General features: G+C 34.3%; 1 protein-coding gene across 1 annotated transcript; it reads right to left on the reverse strand.

Moving 5' to 3' along the window:
- Positions 1-1,103: 1,103 nt before the first annotated feature.
- LOC138322715 (uncharacterized) lies at positions 1,104-7,481 on the reverse strand. The gene is made up of 4 exons (XM_069266766.1): positions 7,325-7,481; positions 6,443-6,516; positions 4,086-4,299; positions 1,104-2,949 (listed from the first exon to the last, which is right to left on the reverse strand). The coding sequence occupies exons 2-4, from the start codon at positions 6,467-6,469 to the stop codon at positions 1,184-1,186; spliced, it is 2,007 nt and encodes a 668-aa protein (XP_069122867.1). The 5' UTR covers positions 6,470-6,516; positions 7,325-7,481; the 3' UTR covers positions 1,104-1,183.
- Positions 7,482-20,657: the final 13,176 nt, after the last annotated feature.

Raw genomic sequence — 20,657 nt, forward strand, 5'->3', positions numbered from 1 at the left:
TTCAAGACACTTGTAAGACCTCACCTAGAGTATGGTTCAACTATATGGTCACCAATGTACCAGAAAGACAAAAGAGCTATTGAAAACGTCCAGAGAAGAGCAACTAAAAGGATACCCTCCCTAAAGGACATCCCATATGGTGAGAGACTAAGAAAACTTGGCCTCCCAACGCTGGGTATAGGAGAAAAAGATCCGACTTGATTCAAACCTACAAAATTATCAATAAAATAGATTCTATAGACTCAAGAAGGATGTTTCAAAAACCAACATACACAGCTACTAGAGGAAATGCCAATAAAATCTTTAAGAAGTCCTTCAGACTAAACTCAAGCAGAAACTTCTTTTCGAACCGTGTGGTAAACCTATGGAATGGTCTTCCTACCGACGTATCGAGTGCACCAAATGTCAATATCTTCAAAAGCAGACTGAACAACCATTGGAAACATCATCCAAGCAAGTTCGCCTCCGACTGATTCTGTGTGTTAACCAAGGATCGTTTTCCAAATAATTAAGTATAAGGCCAAATCATTTTAGTGACAATCTAATACTGGCCTAAAATTTTAAGTATCTACCCAATTAATCTAGAATTTAAGTTAAAGTGTGTCCACTATCAAACTTTACTATACCAACTGGTGTCAATAGATGTCTGGGGAAAGCCCCGCCACTATTACCACCAATTTATATATTAATGCCAAATACTATATTTTAAAATATTAATTATGACATTATACCTCATGAGAAATCAAATCTATATCCTTCGGCTCCACTCAATATGCTATACTAGCATTTTTAACTTGTATTATATGAACTGTAAATACTACGTTTTAATTGCGCGCGCAACCGGAACTCAATTTCTAGTCGGTGTAGGGAGGGGTTAAAAAACCCCTATCAGTCACCGCAATCACGGAGCCCATCAATGCCTCTCCATAAGTCTCCTGACTTCCAATGAGGCCGAAAACCTGCGAATTACCTGCGAATTAGAAATATTTTTTTTTATTTATTTGGTAAAGGTCAATCTAGGACTATGGCTAGCTATTCTTGTCAGAAGACGTCTATAACCTAACTATGAAACGGCGAATATGAAATGAGACAAAGATTCTACAAGCAATTAAAATACATAATTTAATGGTAGTGTGTATAAAAATAGATCATTTCATTAGTTAATTTGACAAAAATTTACAAGCTAGTAGGTATCCAGCCTGTGACGGCCATCCTGGTATCGTTCCTTCTGTCTACCCTTTTTACGTGTTCGCGTCTGGTCTGATCTCGTCCCCAAGCCAGACGAAAGGGGGTTAATATATCTGGACGGGGTCAAAATTATCTGGTCAGTGACATACTGCGGATTATTGTTTCCATCCGAACCCTTTACATGTTGGGCTTGGGATGTTGTCTCGCTGTTTTTGTGTAATTGTGATAGGGATTCGGGAGATACATATACTGTTCCCGGTATTTCGTTATCGTAACTGGACTGAGCACGCATTTCACTTTGATTTCCAATGCCTGTTGAATCCCCTGATGCGCCATTCTGAATAGATTCCACATGTCGTGGTCGGATACTTTTCAGATTGCTGTAGAACTTTTCCGATATGCCTCGTTGTGGAGTGTCCACCAAGCCGCTTATCAGTCGCAGTCTATCATGTTCTCCTTTTTTGTATAGGTCAAGGTCGAGTCTAATCTTGGAAGTGTCGTCAGATTTGGTTCTTGTGTGCCGTTTCTTTTTGTAAACTTTTTTCCTACCGGTGTACGCATCTACAGCCGGTAAAGGACTAGGCGTAACTATTACTTCAAAGAGTTGTTGTCTTATTTGATTTGCTTCGTTTATGTTCAGTTTCAGGTGACGGGGTTTCGTCAGTTCCTGCTCATCTGTAGACATGTCCGCGGGGACTGTTTTAACCTCGTCTGAATTAGCTAGTGCTGGTGGAGTGCGCATTTCGCGTATTTCTGTTTCAACTTCGTTATTCAATGCGTTAGCAATTGATTTCAATGCAAACGGACTCTCTTTTCCATTTCCCATGCTATCAGATCGTTCACACTCCGGGTCTGCCTCTGTTTGGAGTGGAGGTGAGCAAAGCATTTGTTCCTGGTGCTCTGGATACTCCCATGGTTGACCCTCACCTCCTGTCGCTGGCGAACTATTCACCCATTTAACTGTATAAGGTAGGTTCCCACCATGGGAGAAGTCTTCTTCCTCCAAGGAAGATAAAGACTGCAGGCTCACTTGACTCTTTGATCGAATATTTGAGGTAGTGCTCAGATCACCGATACTTGTAGAAGAGCATGATTCATTAAGGTTTTTTTGAAAATGCAGTCTTGAGGTAAACTCACAACCGCATGACAATTCTTCGCTAGACCAATTTTCTAGTTTCTCTGCTAGATTTTTGTATTTACCCTCGGACAATGCATTGCGTAGCTGTCGAATCATTTCTTCTCTCGACGATGACTGGTTAATCTTTGAGAAAACATGTGTCCAGAATGTTTTCCGCAAATCCGGTACACTAACGTCTGAAAACGACAAGACTGTATTTAAATATTCCATGTCTATAATAAAATAGCTACAGAGCTTGTACGCTACGCGTTGTATATCAACGTCCCGTTTGATAACGCACATCAAACATTCGGATGATCTAGGACCCTCGTTCAACTTGACAGAATAAGCTTGTTTTATTTTTTCGTGAACATGGGCATTATCGCTTTGGAGTCTATTCATGAATTTGTCAAAGGTTTGTTTATCCCTCAAGTAAATGGCATAAATGAGCTTCCGTATTCTGGATTTGGTGTCTCTTTGGTATCGAATGTCGGATACCTCGCCTTCTGTCAGACAACTGTCTTCATGCAGTTCGTCAATAAGCGTTGTGCCGTCGATCGTCATCTGTTTCATGATGTACTCCATATGTTCCTGTAGACATTCTCTGTGAACACCCTCGCTCCCACTGATATCTCCGCCACCGTCTACAAATGATAAATCACAGGATGTTTGTGTCATTAAGTGTCAATAACATATATAACATCTCTTGGAAGTGGGAACAATACACATGTACATTGTACATGTATGTAGTGTTAAAGATGCTCCACCGCTGACAAATGGTATTTTTTCACTATCAAAAACAGAAGCAGACGATTTAGTATTTTTCTTCAGTTACAAAAGTTACTTACTTTACACTTTTACCACTATTGAAAAGTTTGAGCTTCTAATTTTACTTCAAGTTAAAAATATGAAAAATAATTAATTGCATTTCGAAAAAATTCCGTGGCACTATATCCTATATGGAATGAAGTACTGATTACGCATGCACCAAATGCAAAACAAATTATTTTTTTTTTTTTTTTATGTTAACTAGACATATATATACACGATTAAACGCCAATTATTGTTCAAATGATAAATACAATTTATACTCTGTCGGCGGTGGAGCATCTTTAAAGAGAGGTGGAGTTTTCTTTAAAACTAGGAATGAACACAAGAGGAAAGCAATGGCGTCGTGTCGTGGCATCATCCTACTGGGTTGAGTATTCTAACTCCAAACGGTACATGACGTTTATTCTGATTGTGCGCCAAATGCAAGTTTTATAAACGTTCTACAGTGTCAATTGAGAAACAATATCCACAACCAAAATTATGACAAATTTTAAATCATCTAATTCATTATGGCTCATGAATATATCAGCAAACTAGGAGAATCCAATACGTTTTTGCCAGTACCCATAGTATGCTTACTCCAGGCACTGTATAATTTCAATATATGATATTTTAGGGTTGGTTAAATAAAGCGTAATTTAATGGGTAGCGATGCAACCAGGTGAAATCAACTAAATTCCCTTGCCTCTTCTTGAAAGGCTCTTTGTATTGACGTATTATATACACATGGTTCAATGCAATTATAACAACAAATAATTCTAAATTTTGTACAGACATTTTAGCTAATAGATTACCGTCATATTTATTTCTAGAACTGTGAAATCTGTCAAAAGAAAATGTATATCACATAGAAAAGTTTGATTAACAACACAAGGAACCTGTTTGTGTGTTGTAGATTTAGGGAGATACTATACATTTGTAATATTGTAGGAAGTGTCTCCTATTATACCTGAACGGGGAGGAGCCGAGTGTAGCTGACGATGGGGTTCGTAATGTCGGGAGGCAGACGGAGAGAATAAGTTAGTCTCTATTCGATGGTTGAGGACGTGAAGTAAAGCTTTGATGCCGCCTAGGTTGCTGGTGAGCTCACCGCGCAAATTGGCTATATTCACACTGTTGGTCCTTGTAGCTTCTTGAACCTGTTTCTGCTTTTCAAGAAGAGTCTGTAAATTGAAGAGATAATAGATTATTAAAGAATCAATGTCGCTATTTCCTTATTCATATGAAAAAAGTTTTCTTTACAAACTGTGTGAATCCAAGTAGCGGATAATTCGCACAAAAGTTTGCAAACAGACTTTATTTCATAAAACGATGAAATTAAAAAAAAAATAGTGTCATCAATGGTTACAATTGTTTTTTCATTACTACTTGATAAAAGAAAATTACAAAAATGTTCATACGGGAATAGAAACAGAATTATTGAAGTAATTGGAACGTCTGTCATTATAGCCACAGAATAAAATTGAAATTAATACATTGATGACAAGTAATAATAAAATAATAAACGAAGTGAATAATGAATTATGAAAAGGTTAATAAATCACGACACTGATTCATTATATCTTTATAATCAAACGAGAAATAAACATTGTAGTACAAAGAAACAAAACCAACATAACACATATACATGGTGAGGGTTATGAAGATAGGGGAGGTAACTCCTTGATGAAGAAAGATACAATGATTAATCTTTTTCATTTTTCGCAGTGAAATATAAGGTTTTACGGTGAACATAAAAGCGATATAGTTCACTCCAGTGAAAATATCAACTTTGATACTTTCACTCGCTCTTGAACAATCGGAATGCAGCATTGACAGTAAAAATATCAGTTTGATTGTTAGAGTTGAGTGTAAGCTAACCTTTACACCCTAGTGCACCTGGAGTGTACTACATTTAAACTACAGATAAACTAGTAGCCTATAGTGCATTACGTCCAGTCAGGTGTGACCACTAAAACCCCTATATAGATAATGGACAGTGCCATTAGACACCTGTGTTAGATACCTGTACCTGTTGATATACCTTTTCTCCCATACTTGACAGGGTTATCCCGCGGTTGCTAGGGAAAAGATAACTTTGTCTTTTACCGGGGTAGGGGAAAGTCAGCTCACACGCTCTAGACAGTGACGTCATCAATATACCGTATGCGGTGACCATTTTTACGTACAGCGACGTTCTTCAAAATATCTCGTTATAGTATGGGAGAAAAAGAATCAAACATGGGCCTGTCAGGTGGACAGGGACATCTCAACCCTCGTGAAGGATTTTGACCATCAACCCTCGGCAAGCCTCGGGTTAACCAGCCATAATCTTTCACTCGGTTTGAGATATCTTTATACCTTTGTAGATGTAGCTGACCTTTTGCCCCCGAATTCAATCCCAAGCTGTATATTCCATATGTTACCATTGTGTGAAGTTTGATCAAAATCCGTTGACTCCCCCCCCCTCAAGTTATCGTATCGACAGACAGAGAGACAGATGGAAACAAACACTATAGTCCGGTTTCACCGGCAGGGGACTAATAATTAAATTATGGCATGCAAAACGTTGCAAATTTCATATAAACTTAAATAAGTATTCTGAAAAATTGAAACTAAGTTTAATATAAATATCTGTTTAACAATATTACTTTGTATAACTTCTCATAAGTGTACATAATTTAAAGGGAACATAATTTACGATATACATACATGTAATATATACCGTCTCTGTTCCAATTTGGAACAGAGATTGTTTATATTAGCCTATTTTCTCTGTTCCAATTTGGAACAGAGATTGTTTATATTAGCCTATGTATATTGAATATTACTTTGTGTGTATAAAAGTGCATTATTTAGTAAAAACATTTCGTTAGAAAAATAAAGTGATTATTCAAACTATAAATAATACTAGAATATATGTTCAAAAGTTTATAAGTGTGAATGGTAAAAAGCAATGGTCAACTTAAGTTGATATGTTAGCTATCGAAAGAATGAAAACTGGTAGGTTTACTCAATCAAAATTAAAGAAAAAATCGATTCGTTCTTCTGAAATAAAGCCGATGATCAGAGCTGAACTAATGCAAGGGAGGCAAATCTTGGTCTTCGATTACCAAAATGTTTACAATGATGTATATTTATATGATTATGAACGTAAATTTATAATTGATATTAACATTTATGGGGACTTAAATATTACTGCTTTCACTCGATGACAAATAATATTAATAGAACAATCCGAGACAAAAATGAACAATAGCGAAGAAAACCCTTAACTTAATCGTATTGTTACATTCACGCACTGTATACCTGAATGGATGTTCTTACCTCTAATAATGGGAGTATGTCAGCCATTGTTATCGTGTTACGTCATATTACCTATTTCCTTTGGCTTTCTGAAACTGTTAATGAAAATATATATAATATTTTATATGATATACAAATGTAGATAATATATATGTACATTTAGAAATTAGTACATGATAAAATGTAAGCTTTAAGCTAAATAAAATTTGTAAGAAATATATAAAAAGCCAAACTTAGCAACGACATACACCGTATATATTTTATGTTTAAGAGAAAATCCCTTATGTTCTTCAAATCAAAAGATCTTTAATTTATATATAATATAGTAATAATTATGTGTACCAAAAGACATTGTAAACATATTTGGTTACTACGTGTATCACGTTAAAACAATTGGGTACATATGTAACTTATCACTAAATCACCAAATATTCACATTTTATATGCCTTCAATTATACACATTCGACCACTCCTTCCTAACAATGTTTGGAAACGTTTATTATATACAATTTAGCCGGACCGAGGCTTTATTTACATACGTGCAGCCTAAATAATGTACATGGCGGCCATATTGTTAGACTGTAGTAGGTATATGATCTTCAAACCTACGGTCCTACGGTAGTATACATTGTGTAAAAGTGAATTGTATTTTATTAATTGATTTATTAATAAAAGTAGAAACTTAAATATTCTATTAAAAAGGTTCTAAATGCGTATGTACAGTTATTTCTGAAATTTAGGTCACCGGCTGATTTTAATTTGACTGTTACGTTATACGAAAGCGGTAAGCTTTAAGTATATAGTTGTTACCTGTATAGTGCTGTATATACACATATTTCATATACAATACAATAAAAGTAAAAAAAAAAAAAGATCTCTGTCCAAATTAAAGAAATACCTACCTTTGCTTATTAAGCTTCACATTCCCTTCAGCGTATCGTTTATACATTAGACTAAGGTTGTATTTGTTCGGGATATATACTGAATCTATTTATAGACATCCGGGTTACGTTGGAAAATCCCAGTCAAGAAAGTACGTACTTGCATCTATGTATACTATGTAAAGTGTGGTCTAATCTAGTAAATTCGTTTTAGGTTATAACCACTATACAGCGTAACCTATTGACGTAGTAATTTACAAGGGTCGCATATTTACACAATTTAAAAAAATGTGATTTTAATTCGCGAAACAGTACTTCTATCAGGTATTATCACAAATACAATGTATCACTTCACCTACCCGTCCTACCATGTTTCTAAATAGGTATATTCTTAAAATAAAACATTAAAACATAACACCCCGGTATCTAACTAATGTGTAAAACCAATTAATGATCTGTTAACTAATTCATAGAGGACAGTATTGAGGCTAAACAAGTTTTTTTGTTTGTATTCTTATATGTTCATGTAACTCTTCGTTTACGGAGGAATAAAGATATGAATGAATGAATGAATATATACATGTTTCCTTTTGAAGGGAATATTGATATCTGCATGCACGGCGATATGAGAATTAATTATAGTTTATATCAACAGAAACATATATATGTTTCTGATATCAATATGGGCCCATCAGAGTGCCCATAGACCATTTTAGACGTATTAGGGATCTAGATACCAAATCGATAAAAATCATATTCCATATGATACGTCCCATATTATGTCTCTAGGTCTTCCAAAACCTCACAAGAAGTCGATTCAAGATTTTAGGTTTATTGACCCCTGTTGCATTGAATGAAGGTCATGATCATTTATTTTAACTGACTTATCACCAATCTGTTTCATCAAAGCTACATAATGTACATGACCAATAACAGGTTTCTAGGTCTTCCAGATTTTGATAAGATTTTCCCAAGATTTCTTGAAAAATTAAACTTTTGAACTTTGACCCTTATTTCCAACCGGAACTTGTCGTTTTACAGAAAATTGTTACTAAGTTTGTTTGTTCTTTTTTTCCAAATTCGTTAAACTGTTAACGACATAACGATCACCGCGGATCATAATGACCATGGCGGATCACCGCGATCATGAAGGATCGCGGTGACGCCGTTTTCAAGATTCTCGGTTGCGATTTAGGGTGACATTTCAACGCGATTGTCCCTCTTCACAGATAAACCGACGCGGTGACCACGTGACATTTTAAGGATTTTGATGATTCGTTCTGTATTGACCATCCTCGGTAACCCAGGCGATATATACACTAACGTTAATATCCCCGGGTTGATAAGTGTAGCGTAGTGTAGTGCGATCACCCGTGGGTCTCCGACGATGACCATTTCAGAGATACTTTGTGTAACCTTTGGATGGAGAAGAACAAATAAAAACATATAAAAAAACAATAGGTCTTTTCGTCCATAGGTGAATAGCCCTAAATAATTCGAAATTGTTCTGTTAAAACGAAGAAATATGCTATCGTTAGCGACACCGTAACTTCAAGTATCTCTTGTATCTTATGAAATCTGCATACTGTAAGAAATATATTTTCTATGTATTTTATTTTTTCAAACTTTTACCAAATAAAATGTACAAATAGAAATGTAATCATGTACACACTTTCATCCTCACTCTCGTGTATCAATCACGTACATGTACACACTCTGGGAAATCCAAAGTTTGGAAAATTGTTAAACCATTTTCTTATTTTGCTAAAACAGCATATATACACTCTGTACTATTGTCATATGAAAGATTCCATTCCAAATTTCGGAGCATGTTTGATTTTTTTAGCCAACACTATGACATTAGAAAAAAAATCGGGGAACAAATAGATCTTAACAAGTTTTCAAAAACAAATGGGGAGCGTTTTCAAAAGCAATCTCTTCACATAGGGTTTTGAATTTCACAATATTGGAAAGCTATTTATATCAACCGTAACTCTACTCATTATTAAGTTCGCCCCCTTTTCATAGGCATAATAGTATCTTTGGGTGTGGAGGAGGGGTGTAAGTGCTCTATTGCTCCCATGGGAGGGTCCCTCTTACTCTAGATCTATCATATAATTTCGTTTCGATTAAAGAAAGGCTTATTATTAATATTACATATCACGTTAATCAAATACGGAAAATGAATGAATGAATGAATGAATGAATGAATGAATGAATGAATGAATTGAATGAATGAATGAATGAATGAATGAATGAATGAATGAATGAATGAATGTGTACATAAGTAGATTTCATAATATTTGCATACATATTTGAGGTCTGAGAGTAATTAGAAAGGAAGAATAGAATGAAACTAATGTAGTAAATTTAAGCCTAATGATGTTTAGATTGGGATGAAAGATACATGTATGTGTGACGTTTGAGAGCCCCTGTGAGGGGACATTATATATATATAAAGACTCACCCTAAGACCCCAACCTTGACATCCTTCACCTTATATAGACATGTATGGGGAATAAAGAATGTGTTTAAAAAACGATATTTTCAGATTAATTCCAAAATGACTAGGTTAATCCCTATAATCCAGTCATTTCAACATATTTTATTAATAACAAATATTAAAGGGATCTGACAACAGGCAAGCCTATATAAGTAATCTCCCGTCCCGGAGGTTATATTGCATACATATTTACATACATGAATAGACAATATTACAGGATTAATGTAAGTGAATATATACATATAAACAATCACATACATACCCCTCTCTCACACACATACACACATAGTGTATGTTTTTGGAAATAACATCCTAAATAGAAATAAGTTGATTGACAGTTGAATCCCTACGTTGAAATCCAGACTAATTCTCACTTATGATATGATGTTTCGTTACAAAGTTAAATACATATTTAAAAACATTTTTTTCTAATAATTTACTTAGACAGGAAGTAATAGCAATAGGTCTGTAGTTACTGGGATCATCAACAGAACCTTTACCTTTATAAATAGCAGTAACATTTGAGGATTTCCAAGAGTGTGGTACCTTACCAGTTAAAATAGTTTTCTGAAAAAGTAATTTCAGAGGTGTAAGTATAGAAGGCGCAAGATTTTTTATTATTGTAGGAGAAACATTATCAGGTCCAGCAGGCTTGTTAAGTTTTATTAGGTTAATTTGATCTAAGACATCTTGATCAGTAATGTTGATATTGGAAAAATTAAGGTGACTAAGGGGAGGTAAGTCAGGATCAGAATCATCAACTTCAGCTGTGGAATTTGAAATAGAACAGAAGAAGTTATTTAATGCCTCTGCTTTGTCCATAATTATATTACCACCAATTTTAAAAGGTTGCGAAGAAGAATGTTTATTAGAGAAGTTACTAATAGACTTGGCAATACGCCACCATTTACCAGGCGGAATTGACTTGTCAGATAGGGTATTTTGTAATTTATTTGAATAGTTTTGTTTTGCCTGTCTTATCAGATCAATAACATCATTACGTGCAATCCTAAATCTGAGCCAGTCATTCTCCCTATTAGTAGATCTTGCTTTCTTATGTAATCTATTTTTAACCCTCAAATTTCTTCTTATTTCCTGGGTCATCCATGGTTTATCATTAGGACGAATTCTAATTACTTTGACAGGAATATGCAAGGCAGCTAAACTAAGGATTTTATCAATTATAAGATTATTAATATCATCAACATTATCATTAGGGTCAATAAGAGCCTGCCAGTCAACTGACGAAAGAGAGCGATTCATTTCAGTCCAATTAGCTTCATTGAACTTATGAATAATACGTTTATACGACTTCTCTTTAAAAGTTTTAAAACAAACATTAATACTGATTGGACAATGGTCACTACACAATGGTGATAATATTTCAGAACTCTGTATAATGTTAGGATTGTTTACATAAAATATATCAATTTAGTCCAGTGACATTTCAAGGACTTTCTTGTATTAAATCGTTCCGCCGTTGTATCCGCCAATCAGAGACGGCGTAACAAACGATGACGTACGTAATTGTTTTACTTATTGAGATGATAACATATAGAAAATGAATATTTTAAAATATATGCACGTGCCAGCGGCGTAAATCATTTTCGTCATACATTTATCACAATGGTGTAAAATATCGTTCGGATCTATTGAAAATTAAAAATGGTATGTCCATAACTGAAATATGTCATTCAGCTGCGGTCACAAACCAATTAGGTTTACGTATTAATTAATCTCATTGTTTACACATAACTAATATACATATGAAACATTAGACACAGTATAATGTACATTGTAGATCAAATTCAATTCAAAAATATTTTATAATACACGTAAATTATGCACAATTGGATTGGGTAACAGGCAGTGCCTATATCAAAAATTGTAGATACTAGATAGACCTTTATATCCAGATGACACTGTAAACAATAGTGAGGTCATGACCTGGGTATCATTATCAGCGGGATACATCCATTAGTAATCATCGATACATGTATATATAAACAACAATTGATGCTGGACTACATTTTGCATTTTGTGTGAATGACCGTCTCGTTTTTCTTCGCCTTGTCACTGGTTTTACATTCCACGACGGTTGCATACTTCCATACAATGGTAATGTTCCCAGGCTATTATTTTCTTTTCATACATTTTCTTATGTACAATTTAATTTTTTTCACTAGTCTATTCGATAGTTTAAATTACATTGTGAACTATATTTACATTTGTATACACAAACATGTCTGTCACAGCATACAATGTATACATATATAATGTACACACTGCAATGTGTTATAAAGGATATGGTATATAAATGCACTTAAATTCGGCTTTCAAAATTATCGTTTGGTATTCAAATTATCGTTTGGTATTCAAATTATCGTTTGGTATTCAAACTATCGTTTGGTATTCAAATTATCGTTTGGTATTCAAACTATCGTTTGGTATTCAAACTATCGTTTGGTATTCAAAGTATATTTTGTGTATATGGTATCTCCATTTTTTTTCTAAATATATGGACATGAGCAAAATATCACGTGTACTTATCAAATCTATCCTATTTCAAAGGAGAACTTATCTCACCGGTGTTTTGATAATATTTTATTGTTAGGTAATTAATCGTTTAGGTAATTAATCTTGACATCTAAATAAATCACATGTTATGTTTACACAGGAGAAGGTCACTACTAGAATTTACCCTACAGGTATGACACCATACGGTGGTCGAACGTTACGTAACAATTGTACTCATGTAATTATATATCTGTGTCAAATTACAACTCGTGATCATATATATGTTAATTACACTGTACCTGTGTCCATCCGATGTCCTTATAAGTACAGAGGTCAAAGTGGTCATTATTAAACACACCTCTGAAGCTACTTGTACAAAATGTAAATATTAGATAGCTTGACTATAACAGGTAAGTAATTTCGTTATTGTATATATTTGTGTCTAGCCTATTTTACTATTACAATTGTATTATTACTAATTAACTTTGTATCTTATGCATTGTTTTTTTTATTTTTTTTTTTATTTTTTTTTTTATTCACGTTATATCATCAAATAACCTACACGTAATGTGCACGTGATAGAGATGCATTCTTAACTCTTATCGAATTATCGAGCACTAAAATTGAACTTATGTGCAAAATGTATATCAAACGCGATGTGCCATTTATAAATACAATAATTAAGAACATTTGATCAAGGACGTAGATGACAGGATGTCTCATTTATAAAGCTACAATTACGCGCTATATTGAATATGTCCAATTGCGTTCATACTATTAACGCAATCAAAACTCTGTTTAATCTCTATTGTAGAAAAATGACCTAAATTATGAAAGTCGATAATATGATTGCAATTAGCCATCCAATATTGATCTTTGATAAGGTCCCGTAAATCGGAGACTGCCATGGATATTGCATTTATCGTGGGATAAAGTGTCGCATGATTTCGATAAGTATAGCTACACATATACTTAGTTGCCTATGTCGGATTCTTAGAGAAAGCCATTTAATTGATATAATACATTATGTCCTGTTCATGTAATCCACTACTAACCATCAGCACTTTCATTCGAGTTTGCCAAATATAGACAATTCTTAATAATAAAGGATTCATAACTGTTTATATAATCTCGAACATGTGAAGAGACAATAAATCGTCATTGGTATAAATATAATATATGAGTGGTGTACAATAGTGGCTTCTAACCGCAGGCTACTGTATACTGTATGGTTTCTATCAACATACAACCAAGTTACTATAAACCATACAGTAGCGTGTCCAAGGAAGCTGTTTCACATCTAATTTTTTATTATTGACTTTGAATCAAGAAAACTTTAATAGATGTATCTTATTTGAATTCAGATATAGGAGTAGATTAATGACATATAATTACCGAAATGCCTGTAGTCGACTCCAAGGCATGGTAACCGCTCAGACTCGATCTATTTTCGTGTGTTAATAAGCGTTGTTACTTGATTGTTCTTTTTCCCCCCAATTTTTATCATAGGATGGTCTTCAGATATACTTATTATTTTAAATCTAACTTCGTAGGATGGTATGTCCTTGATCACAACGAGGTGATTTTTTTTGCAAATGAGATTTCTCGCTTCGACGATCGCCATTTTCGTAATTCAATTTAGTGCAGTTTGACCTTTGCGATAATGTACAATATTGTTCATTTCAACATATTTTATTAATAACAAATATTAAAGGGATCTGACAACAGGAAAGCCTATATAAGTCATCTCCCGTCCCGGAGGTTACATTGCATACATATTTACATACATAAATAGACAATATTAAAGGATTAATGTAAGTGAATATATACATATAAACAATCACATACATACCCCTCTCTCACACACATACACATATAGTGTAGCTTTACTCAGATTCATCGATTAAAGATATAAGATTAAAATTACATCAAGAAGATTAGCATATGATATTCATAAATAAGTATATTTATAGTAAGTATATGACTAAATAACAAATTTACAGGAAAGCTAGGATTAATTGAATCTGTTAGTGGCAGAGATATAATTAGTCACATTAGAAAGGATGAATTGATTCTCTTCAATAGATAATTGGGTATCACCAGATGTTAATAGTTTAGAAGAGATATGATTGAAATGATTAGCAATGTTAGTAATAAAGTGTCTGGAGTCAGTAAAAAGAGGACAGAAGAAAAAATAGTGATCAGCATTTTCACAAGCAGCGCCACAGGAACAAGCAGGGTCATCAATAAGGTGGTCTTTATATTTGTCAAAGTTTAGATTGCTCGCATTATTACGTAATTGACATAGTATTATATTAAGTTTTCTTGGATTACAGGAGGTGAAGTTAACAGCATTACTATTAGAGTGTGTTTGAGTTTTATTTAAATTCTTTTTAAAAGTACTAAGAGTAGGGGATGAGGCAATAGAATGGTCAAGATTATTCCATAGGCGCATTGTATCGGGAAAGAAACTACGGTCATAGGTGCATGTTCTGGATGGAGGAATATTAAAGAATCTATTAGTGCGAAGTCGGTGATTAACATTATTATTAATATAGGGTTCAATAGTGTGATATAGATAGTCAGCCGTTAAGTGTGATTTATTATTTTGTACATTAAAATGAGTTTATGTCTATTACGTCTATCTTTTAATTTTTCAAACCCAGATTCATAATATAATATTTGATGAGACGTTCCACTTCTGAGGCCAGTAATAATTTTTATTGCATCAATTTGGACAGATTCAAGAAGTTTTTCGTCTCCAATATTACAGTTATCCCACACAGAAGAGGCATATTCTAAGATGGGGCGGATGAAAGAGAGATATAAAGATTCCAACGATTTCCTGTCAATTTTGTGTTTAAGCATGCGCAAGATATTAAGTCTTTTACAAGCAGTATCATATATATATTTAATATGATCACCCCAGCTTCCATTTGAATTAAAAATAACACCAAGATGTTTGTGGAAAACATGTTCATTAATTATTTGATTATTAAAGATAAGTGGTGGATGGTATCTCTTTTTCCTTGAAACAGATAAAGCAACAGTTTTCTGTGGATTAAAATGAATTTTCCAAAGTTTAGCCCAATTATAAATGGATTCTAAGTCATCGTTGAGATCATTAGCTGGGGTAATAACATCTTCATCAACTATAACATAAAGTGATGTATCATCAGCAAAAAGTTTTACATTAGTATTAATTTCATGAGTGATGTCATTAATAAAAAGAAGAAAAAGGAAAGGACCAAGAACAGAGCCTTGGGGAACACCAGCAGAAATGGATTTAAAATTGGACATATAACCTTCAAAGATAACTCGTTGTTTCCTGTCAGATAAATAGCTCTCAAACCATTTGTAAAGATTGCCAGAAATACCATATTTTTTAAGTTTATAAAGAAGTCCTTTGTGCCATACCCTATCAAAAGCCTTACTAATATCGCAAAAGACTAATCTAATATCTTTACCATTATCTAAGTTTTTGGAAATTACATCATAAATAGAAATAAGTTGATTGACAGTTGAATCCCTACGTTGAAATCCAGACTGATTCTCACTTATGATATGATGTTTCGTTACAAAGTTAAATACATATTTAAAAATAATTTTTTCTAATAATTTACTTAAACAGGAAGTAATAGCAATAGGTCTGTAGTTACTGGGATCATCAACAGAACCTTTACCTTTATAAATAGCAGTAACATTTGAGGATTTCCAAGAGTGTGGTACCTTACCAGTTAAAATAGTTTTCTGAAAAAGTAATTTCAGAGGTGTAAATATAGAAGGTGCAAGATTTTTTATTATTGTAGGAGAAACATTATCAGGTCCAGCAGGCTTGTTAAGTTTTATTAGGTTAATTTGATCTAAGATATCTTGATCAGTAATGTTGATATTGGAAAAATTAAGGTGACTAAGGGGAGGTAAGTCAGGATCAGAATCATCAACTTCAGCTGTGGAATTTGAAATAGAACAGAAGAAGTTATTTAATGCCTCTGCTTTGTCCATAGGATGAATAATTATATTACCACCAATTTTAAAAGGTTGTGAAGAAGAAGACTTATTAGAGAAGTTACTAATAGACTTGGCAATACGCCACCATTTGCCAGGCGGAATTGACTTGTCAGATAGGGTATTTTGTAATTTATTTAAATAGTTTTGTTTTGCCTGTCTTATCATATCAATAACATCATTACGTGCAATCCTAAATCTGAGCCAGTCATTCTCCCTATTAGTAGATCTTGCTTTCTTATGTAATCTATTTTTAACCCTCAAATTTCTTCTTATTTCCTGGGTCATCCATGGTTTATCATTAGGACGAATTCTAATTACTTTGACAGGAATATGCAAGGCGGCTAAACTATGGATTTTATCAATTATAAGATTATTAATATCATCAACATTATCATTAGGGTCAATTAGAGCCTGCCAGTCAACTGACGAAAGAGAGCGATTCATTTCAGTCCAATTAGCTTCATTGAACTTATGGATAGTACGTTTATACGACTTCTCTTTAAAAGTTTTAAAACAAACATTAATACTGATTGGACAATGGTCACTACACAGTGGTGATAATATTTCAGAACTCTGTATAATGTTAGGATTGTTTACATAAAATATATCAATGCAGGAGGCAGAAGTTGGAGTTACTCTGGTTGCAGAATTTATTAAACTGTGAAGCTGGTACTTAGAAAGGATACGAGTAAGATGAGAGGTAGGAGAAAGGGACAGCATGTCTTGGTTAATGTCACCAGTAATTATCAAGTTACAGTTCTCATTAGACAGGGTATCTATTAAGGTATCAAACTGGTTCCAGTATTCAGCGGGTGAGTTAGGTGGTCTATAGATACAGCACAGAAGAAATTTTTTATTAGCTGTTTTTAGTTCAAGTACCAGAGTTTCTAAGTTGACAGACTCAAGATCAGATCTACGAACAGCATGTACATTGTTTTTAGTGTATATAATAATACCACCACCAGGTCTATCAGTTCTATCACTTCTGAAAAGGGTGGGATGAGACTTAAGGTGCAGATCTTTATCATTGATTGAATTATTAAGGTGAGATTCTGTAAAACAGAGAATATCAGTATCTAAATACTCACTTTCAATTAAGTCAAGTTTATTACGAATAGAACGAACATTTAGATGAAGAATAGACAGATTTCCAGTTAAATACCTATCATTGTTAATGTGGTTAGGACCAGGGTTAACATGGATATCACCTGCTGATAATAATACCAGTAACAAAATACATAAGCAGTAGCTGGTATTATCAATTATAATGGAATATAAATAAGTACATGTACGAACACTGAGTAAAGGTACACTTTCAAACCATACATTCTTATACTTGTAGCTATGAAGAACATTGCTAAATTGAGAGAACATTCACAACAACTTATGACAAGGAAAAATAAGCGAAAAAGAGGGGAAAAAATAAATAAAGACAAAGAAAAAAAAACCAACAACACAACAACAAAAGATAAGGCAAAAAACACAAAAACAAAAAAAAGAAAAAGTCAAGGCACAAAAGTTCAAACAATATGAAGTACAAATCCTTAAACAGGATTAAACACTATGGAGTTAATTAATTAATGGCATTAGATTTAAACTTAACAATAGCTAATGATAGATGAATTGATGATGCACATGTAGGAAACATTTGGAACATACGCATTAAATGTTGTAAACAGTTTCAGAAATATACCAAGAATACAGTTAGGCCTATTACAAATTGCCTTTATTGTAGTTATAATTTACTGAAGTCATATAATTTATATGGCTATAGAGGTACGTAGGTAGAGGTCTTGTCATTTCATTTGACATGGTCAAATAATGGAAAATGAACTCGCTGATATGACTAATTTATACAATTGATATAATTATTATCAGTGTACGAGCAGAAAAATTCATATGGTGATGAGAAAGATTGGTCTGATAATTATTTTAGGTATAAAATCATGATTCAGAAAATAGCATGTAAGTATATATCAATTAATATATATCAGTATATGTATATAGTGAGGAACTATGATAATAGACTAGTAACAGTTGAAATGTATACGTACTTTAAAGTAACATCAGTCACACATCTCTACGTTGGCGCGCTAGTTAGATTACGGTAATAGAGACTGTGCACCCGGAGTCAGAATATGTAAACAGCAAAGCTGTGCATTGGCCTTATAAACATATGTAAACAAGTCCTGATGATTAGGATAGTAAAACTTTAGCTCACGATATAAAACATGAAGCCTATAGAAGGCAGAGAACATGCACATAGGCCTACAAACCGAATAACAGTTCCTGGATGACAGGTCAATCCTTCTATATAGTGGGACAAAAACTAGGTCACTGATGTAAACAATCGAGCATCTGATTGACACAGATGGCTAGATAATCTAGAAGAAGAAAAAAAATCATTCATATAAGGCACGGATTCAGTATGCATTAGTAAGAAAATAGACTAACATATTAACAAATGATCTTATATAATCTAAGAAACAACATCTATCATAAATTGGTAATTAATGACTCAGGAGAGAAACAATCAATGGTATGTTTATCAAACCGTCTGGTTAGAGATTATCGAACACGAGCACGTGCTTGTCAGAACGTAGAAAGTCACAAGCGATCACGGATGAATCTAGGTGAAAATCATGTACCTAGGAGTAAGTCACCAAAAGTCACAGGTTATAATAGCATGTACACTACTTGACGGCGGCTGCTACAGGTGTACCATCAGTGCCACGAGTAACAGATAGAGTTAGTGGATTAATGGAGCGCGGAGTACTGTACGAAATTGGAGATTGGAGTCCAGGAGATGAGTTGGATGTAGAGCCTGGGGCACCGGCTGGGGCGAAGGATCGAGGAGCTTCGTCAGAGTTCAGAGGAAATAAGGCGTCCAACTGTTCAATAGTTGTTAATTTGTGGTTCTTATCGCTTAGATCTCGGACAATGATGGAGCCATCCTTAGTAAAGGCTTTGTGGGCCACACGATCTCGTACCAGACCTCGAGCTTTAGCAAAAACTCTGGCTCGCTGAGCAGTGAGTGCCTCATTTTATGAAGATGCGAGGAGTGTCAGTATTATGATGCGAAGGTTTGAGCTGGAAACGCGCATCATAGACTTGAGCTCTAGTCCTGTAGGAGTTAAATCTAATAATAATGTCTCTAGGACGATTGGAGGAGCGTCGGAAGCTATCAACTCGATGGGATCGTGAGATGTCCTGATATGAGAGCGGGATGTTCAGTTTATCCTTGAACAAATTTATAAGTAAGTCATCTGTATTCTCACCACTTTGTTCAGGAATGCCTGCAAGTGCGCCTACTGTACTGTTCCAAGTCATCGACACGACGGGTTAAGTGTGATAGCTGTTCAAGGAGCGGTTTAGTTGCGTCCTTCACAGTATTAGGAATATCCAGTTTAGCATGGATGCTTTTACAGAAAAGGGAGTTGTTGAGCAGTTTATCTATGAGTTTGTCCATGCTTTCACTATTATCAATGGATGTTATGGAGTCGTAAATCTCACTGACCTGCTCATCGTCCTGGCGTTGTCGTTTAGCTTGTTGATTGTCGTGGTTACCTCGACGAGAATTAGATCTACTGTTGGAGTTCTTTCCCATGATGACCGGAATTAACGGAGTCAGACACAGTCAGGACAGCAAATAAAAGTAAGCTAATAGTTCTAAGTTCACAATCAAGATACACGGAGAGACAAGGTGAGTCCAAGGTGAGTCCAGGGCGAGACACAAGCCAGGAGTGAGTGGTTTTCACGGAGAAGATTATTCTAACATCGTTTCAAGCGACAAAACCCACTTGAGGAGACTTCGAGATAATGAAGTTTTAAAGAGTTAATAAATTTAGTTTGAAAATGACTCCATAGTGTTGTTGTTTGTAAATATATTTACATTATAGAGGAGCAGCTGGAAAAGTACAACCAACCAGGACCGGAACCGCTCATATCGGACCTTTGCGATAATGTACAATATTGTTCCTATTGAGTTACATGTGTATTTCGGTGTGTAACTTTAAATGTTAATTGCATGTGCTGGGTATTATATTGAAAATAAATCTATTTCTAGATTATTGTCTTTAGAATTAATATGTCTACTAAATGTTTTTGTATTTAAGAACATATGTGATGACGTCATTAACCGTTTGCGACGTCATTACCTTACCTGCTCATGGATATCACATGTGATGTCATTACTATGATTAGTTAGCTGTGATATGTCATATTGTGAAATTATCTTTTACTATAGTTTGTAGTTGGCCAATTACTTACCACCCGCACCCCCCGAAAAAAAATGATAATTTAAATTACTCATTTCTTTAGAAA

The sequence above is a fragment of the Argopecten irradians genome, chromosome 5 (genome assembly GCF_041381155.1).
Source record: "Argopecten irradians isolate NY chromosome 5, Ai_NY, whole genome shotgun sequence".
Classification (NCBI taxonomy): domain Eukaryota; kingdom Metazoa; phylum Mollusca; class Bivalvia; order Pectinida; family Pectinidae; genus Argopecten; species Argopecten irradians.

What these genes read in the sequence shown, in the direction of transcription:
- LOC138322715 (XM_069266766.1), bottom strand. Translation starts at nt 6,469, where the DNA reads ATGGCTGACATACTCCCATTATTAGAG. An exon ending in ACATACTCCCATTATTAGAG is followed by an intron (nt 4,300 to 6,442) that starts GTAAGAACATCC and finishes TTCAATTTACAG; the next exon opens with ACTCTTCTTGAAAAGCAGAA. An exon ending in CTCGGCTCCTCCCCGTTCAG is followed by an intron (nt 2,950 to 4,085) that starts GTATAATAGGAG and finishes TATCATTTGTAG; the next exon opens with ACGGTGGCGGAGATATCAGT.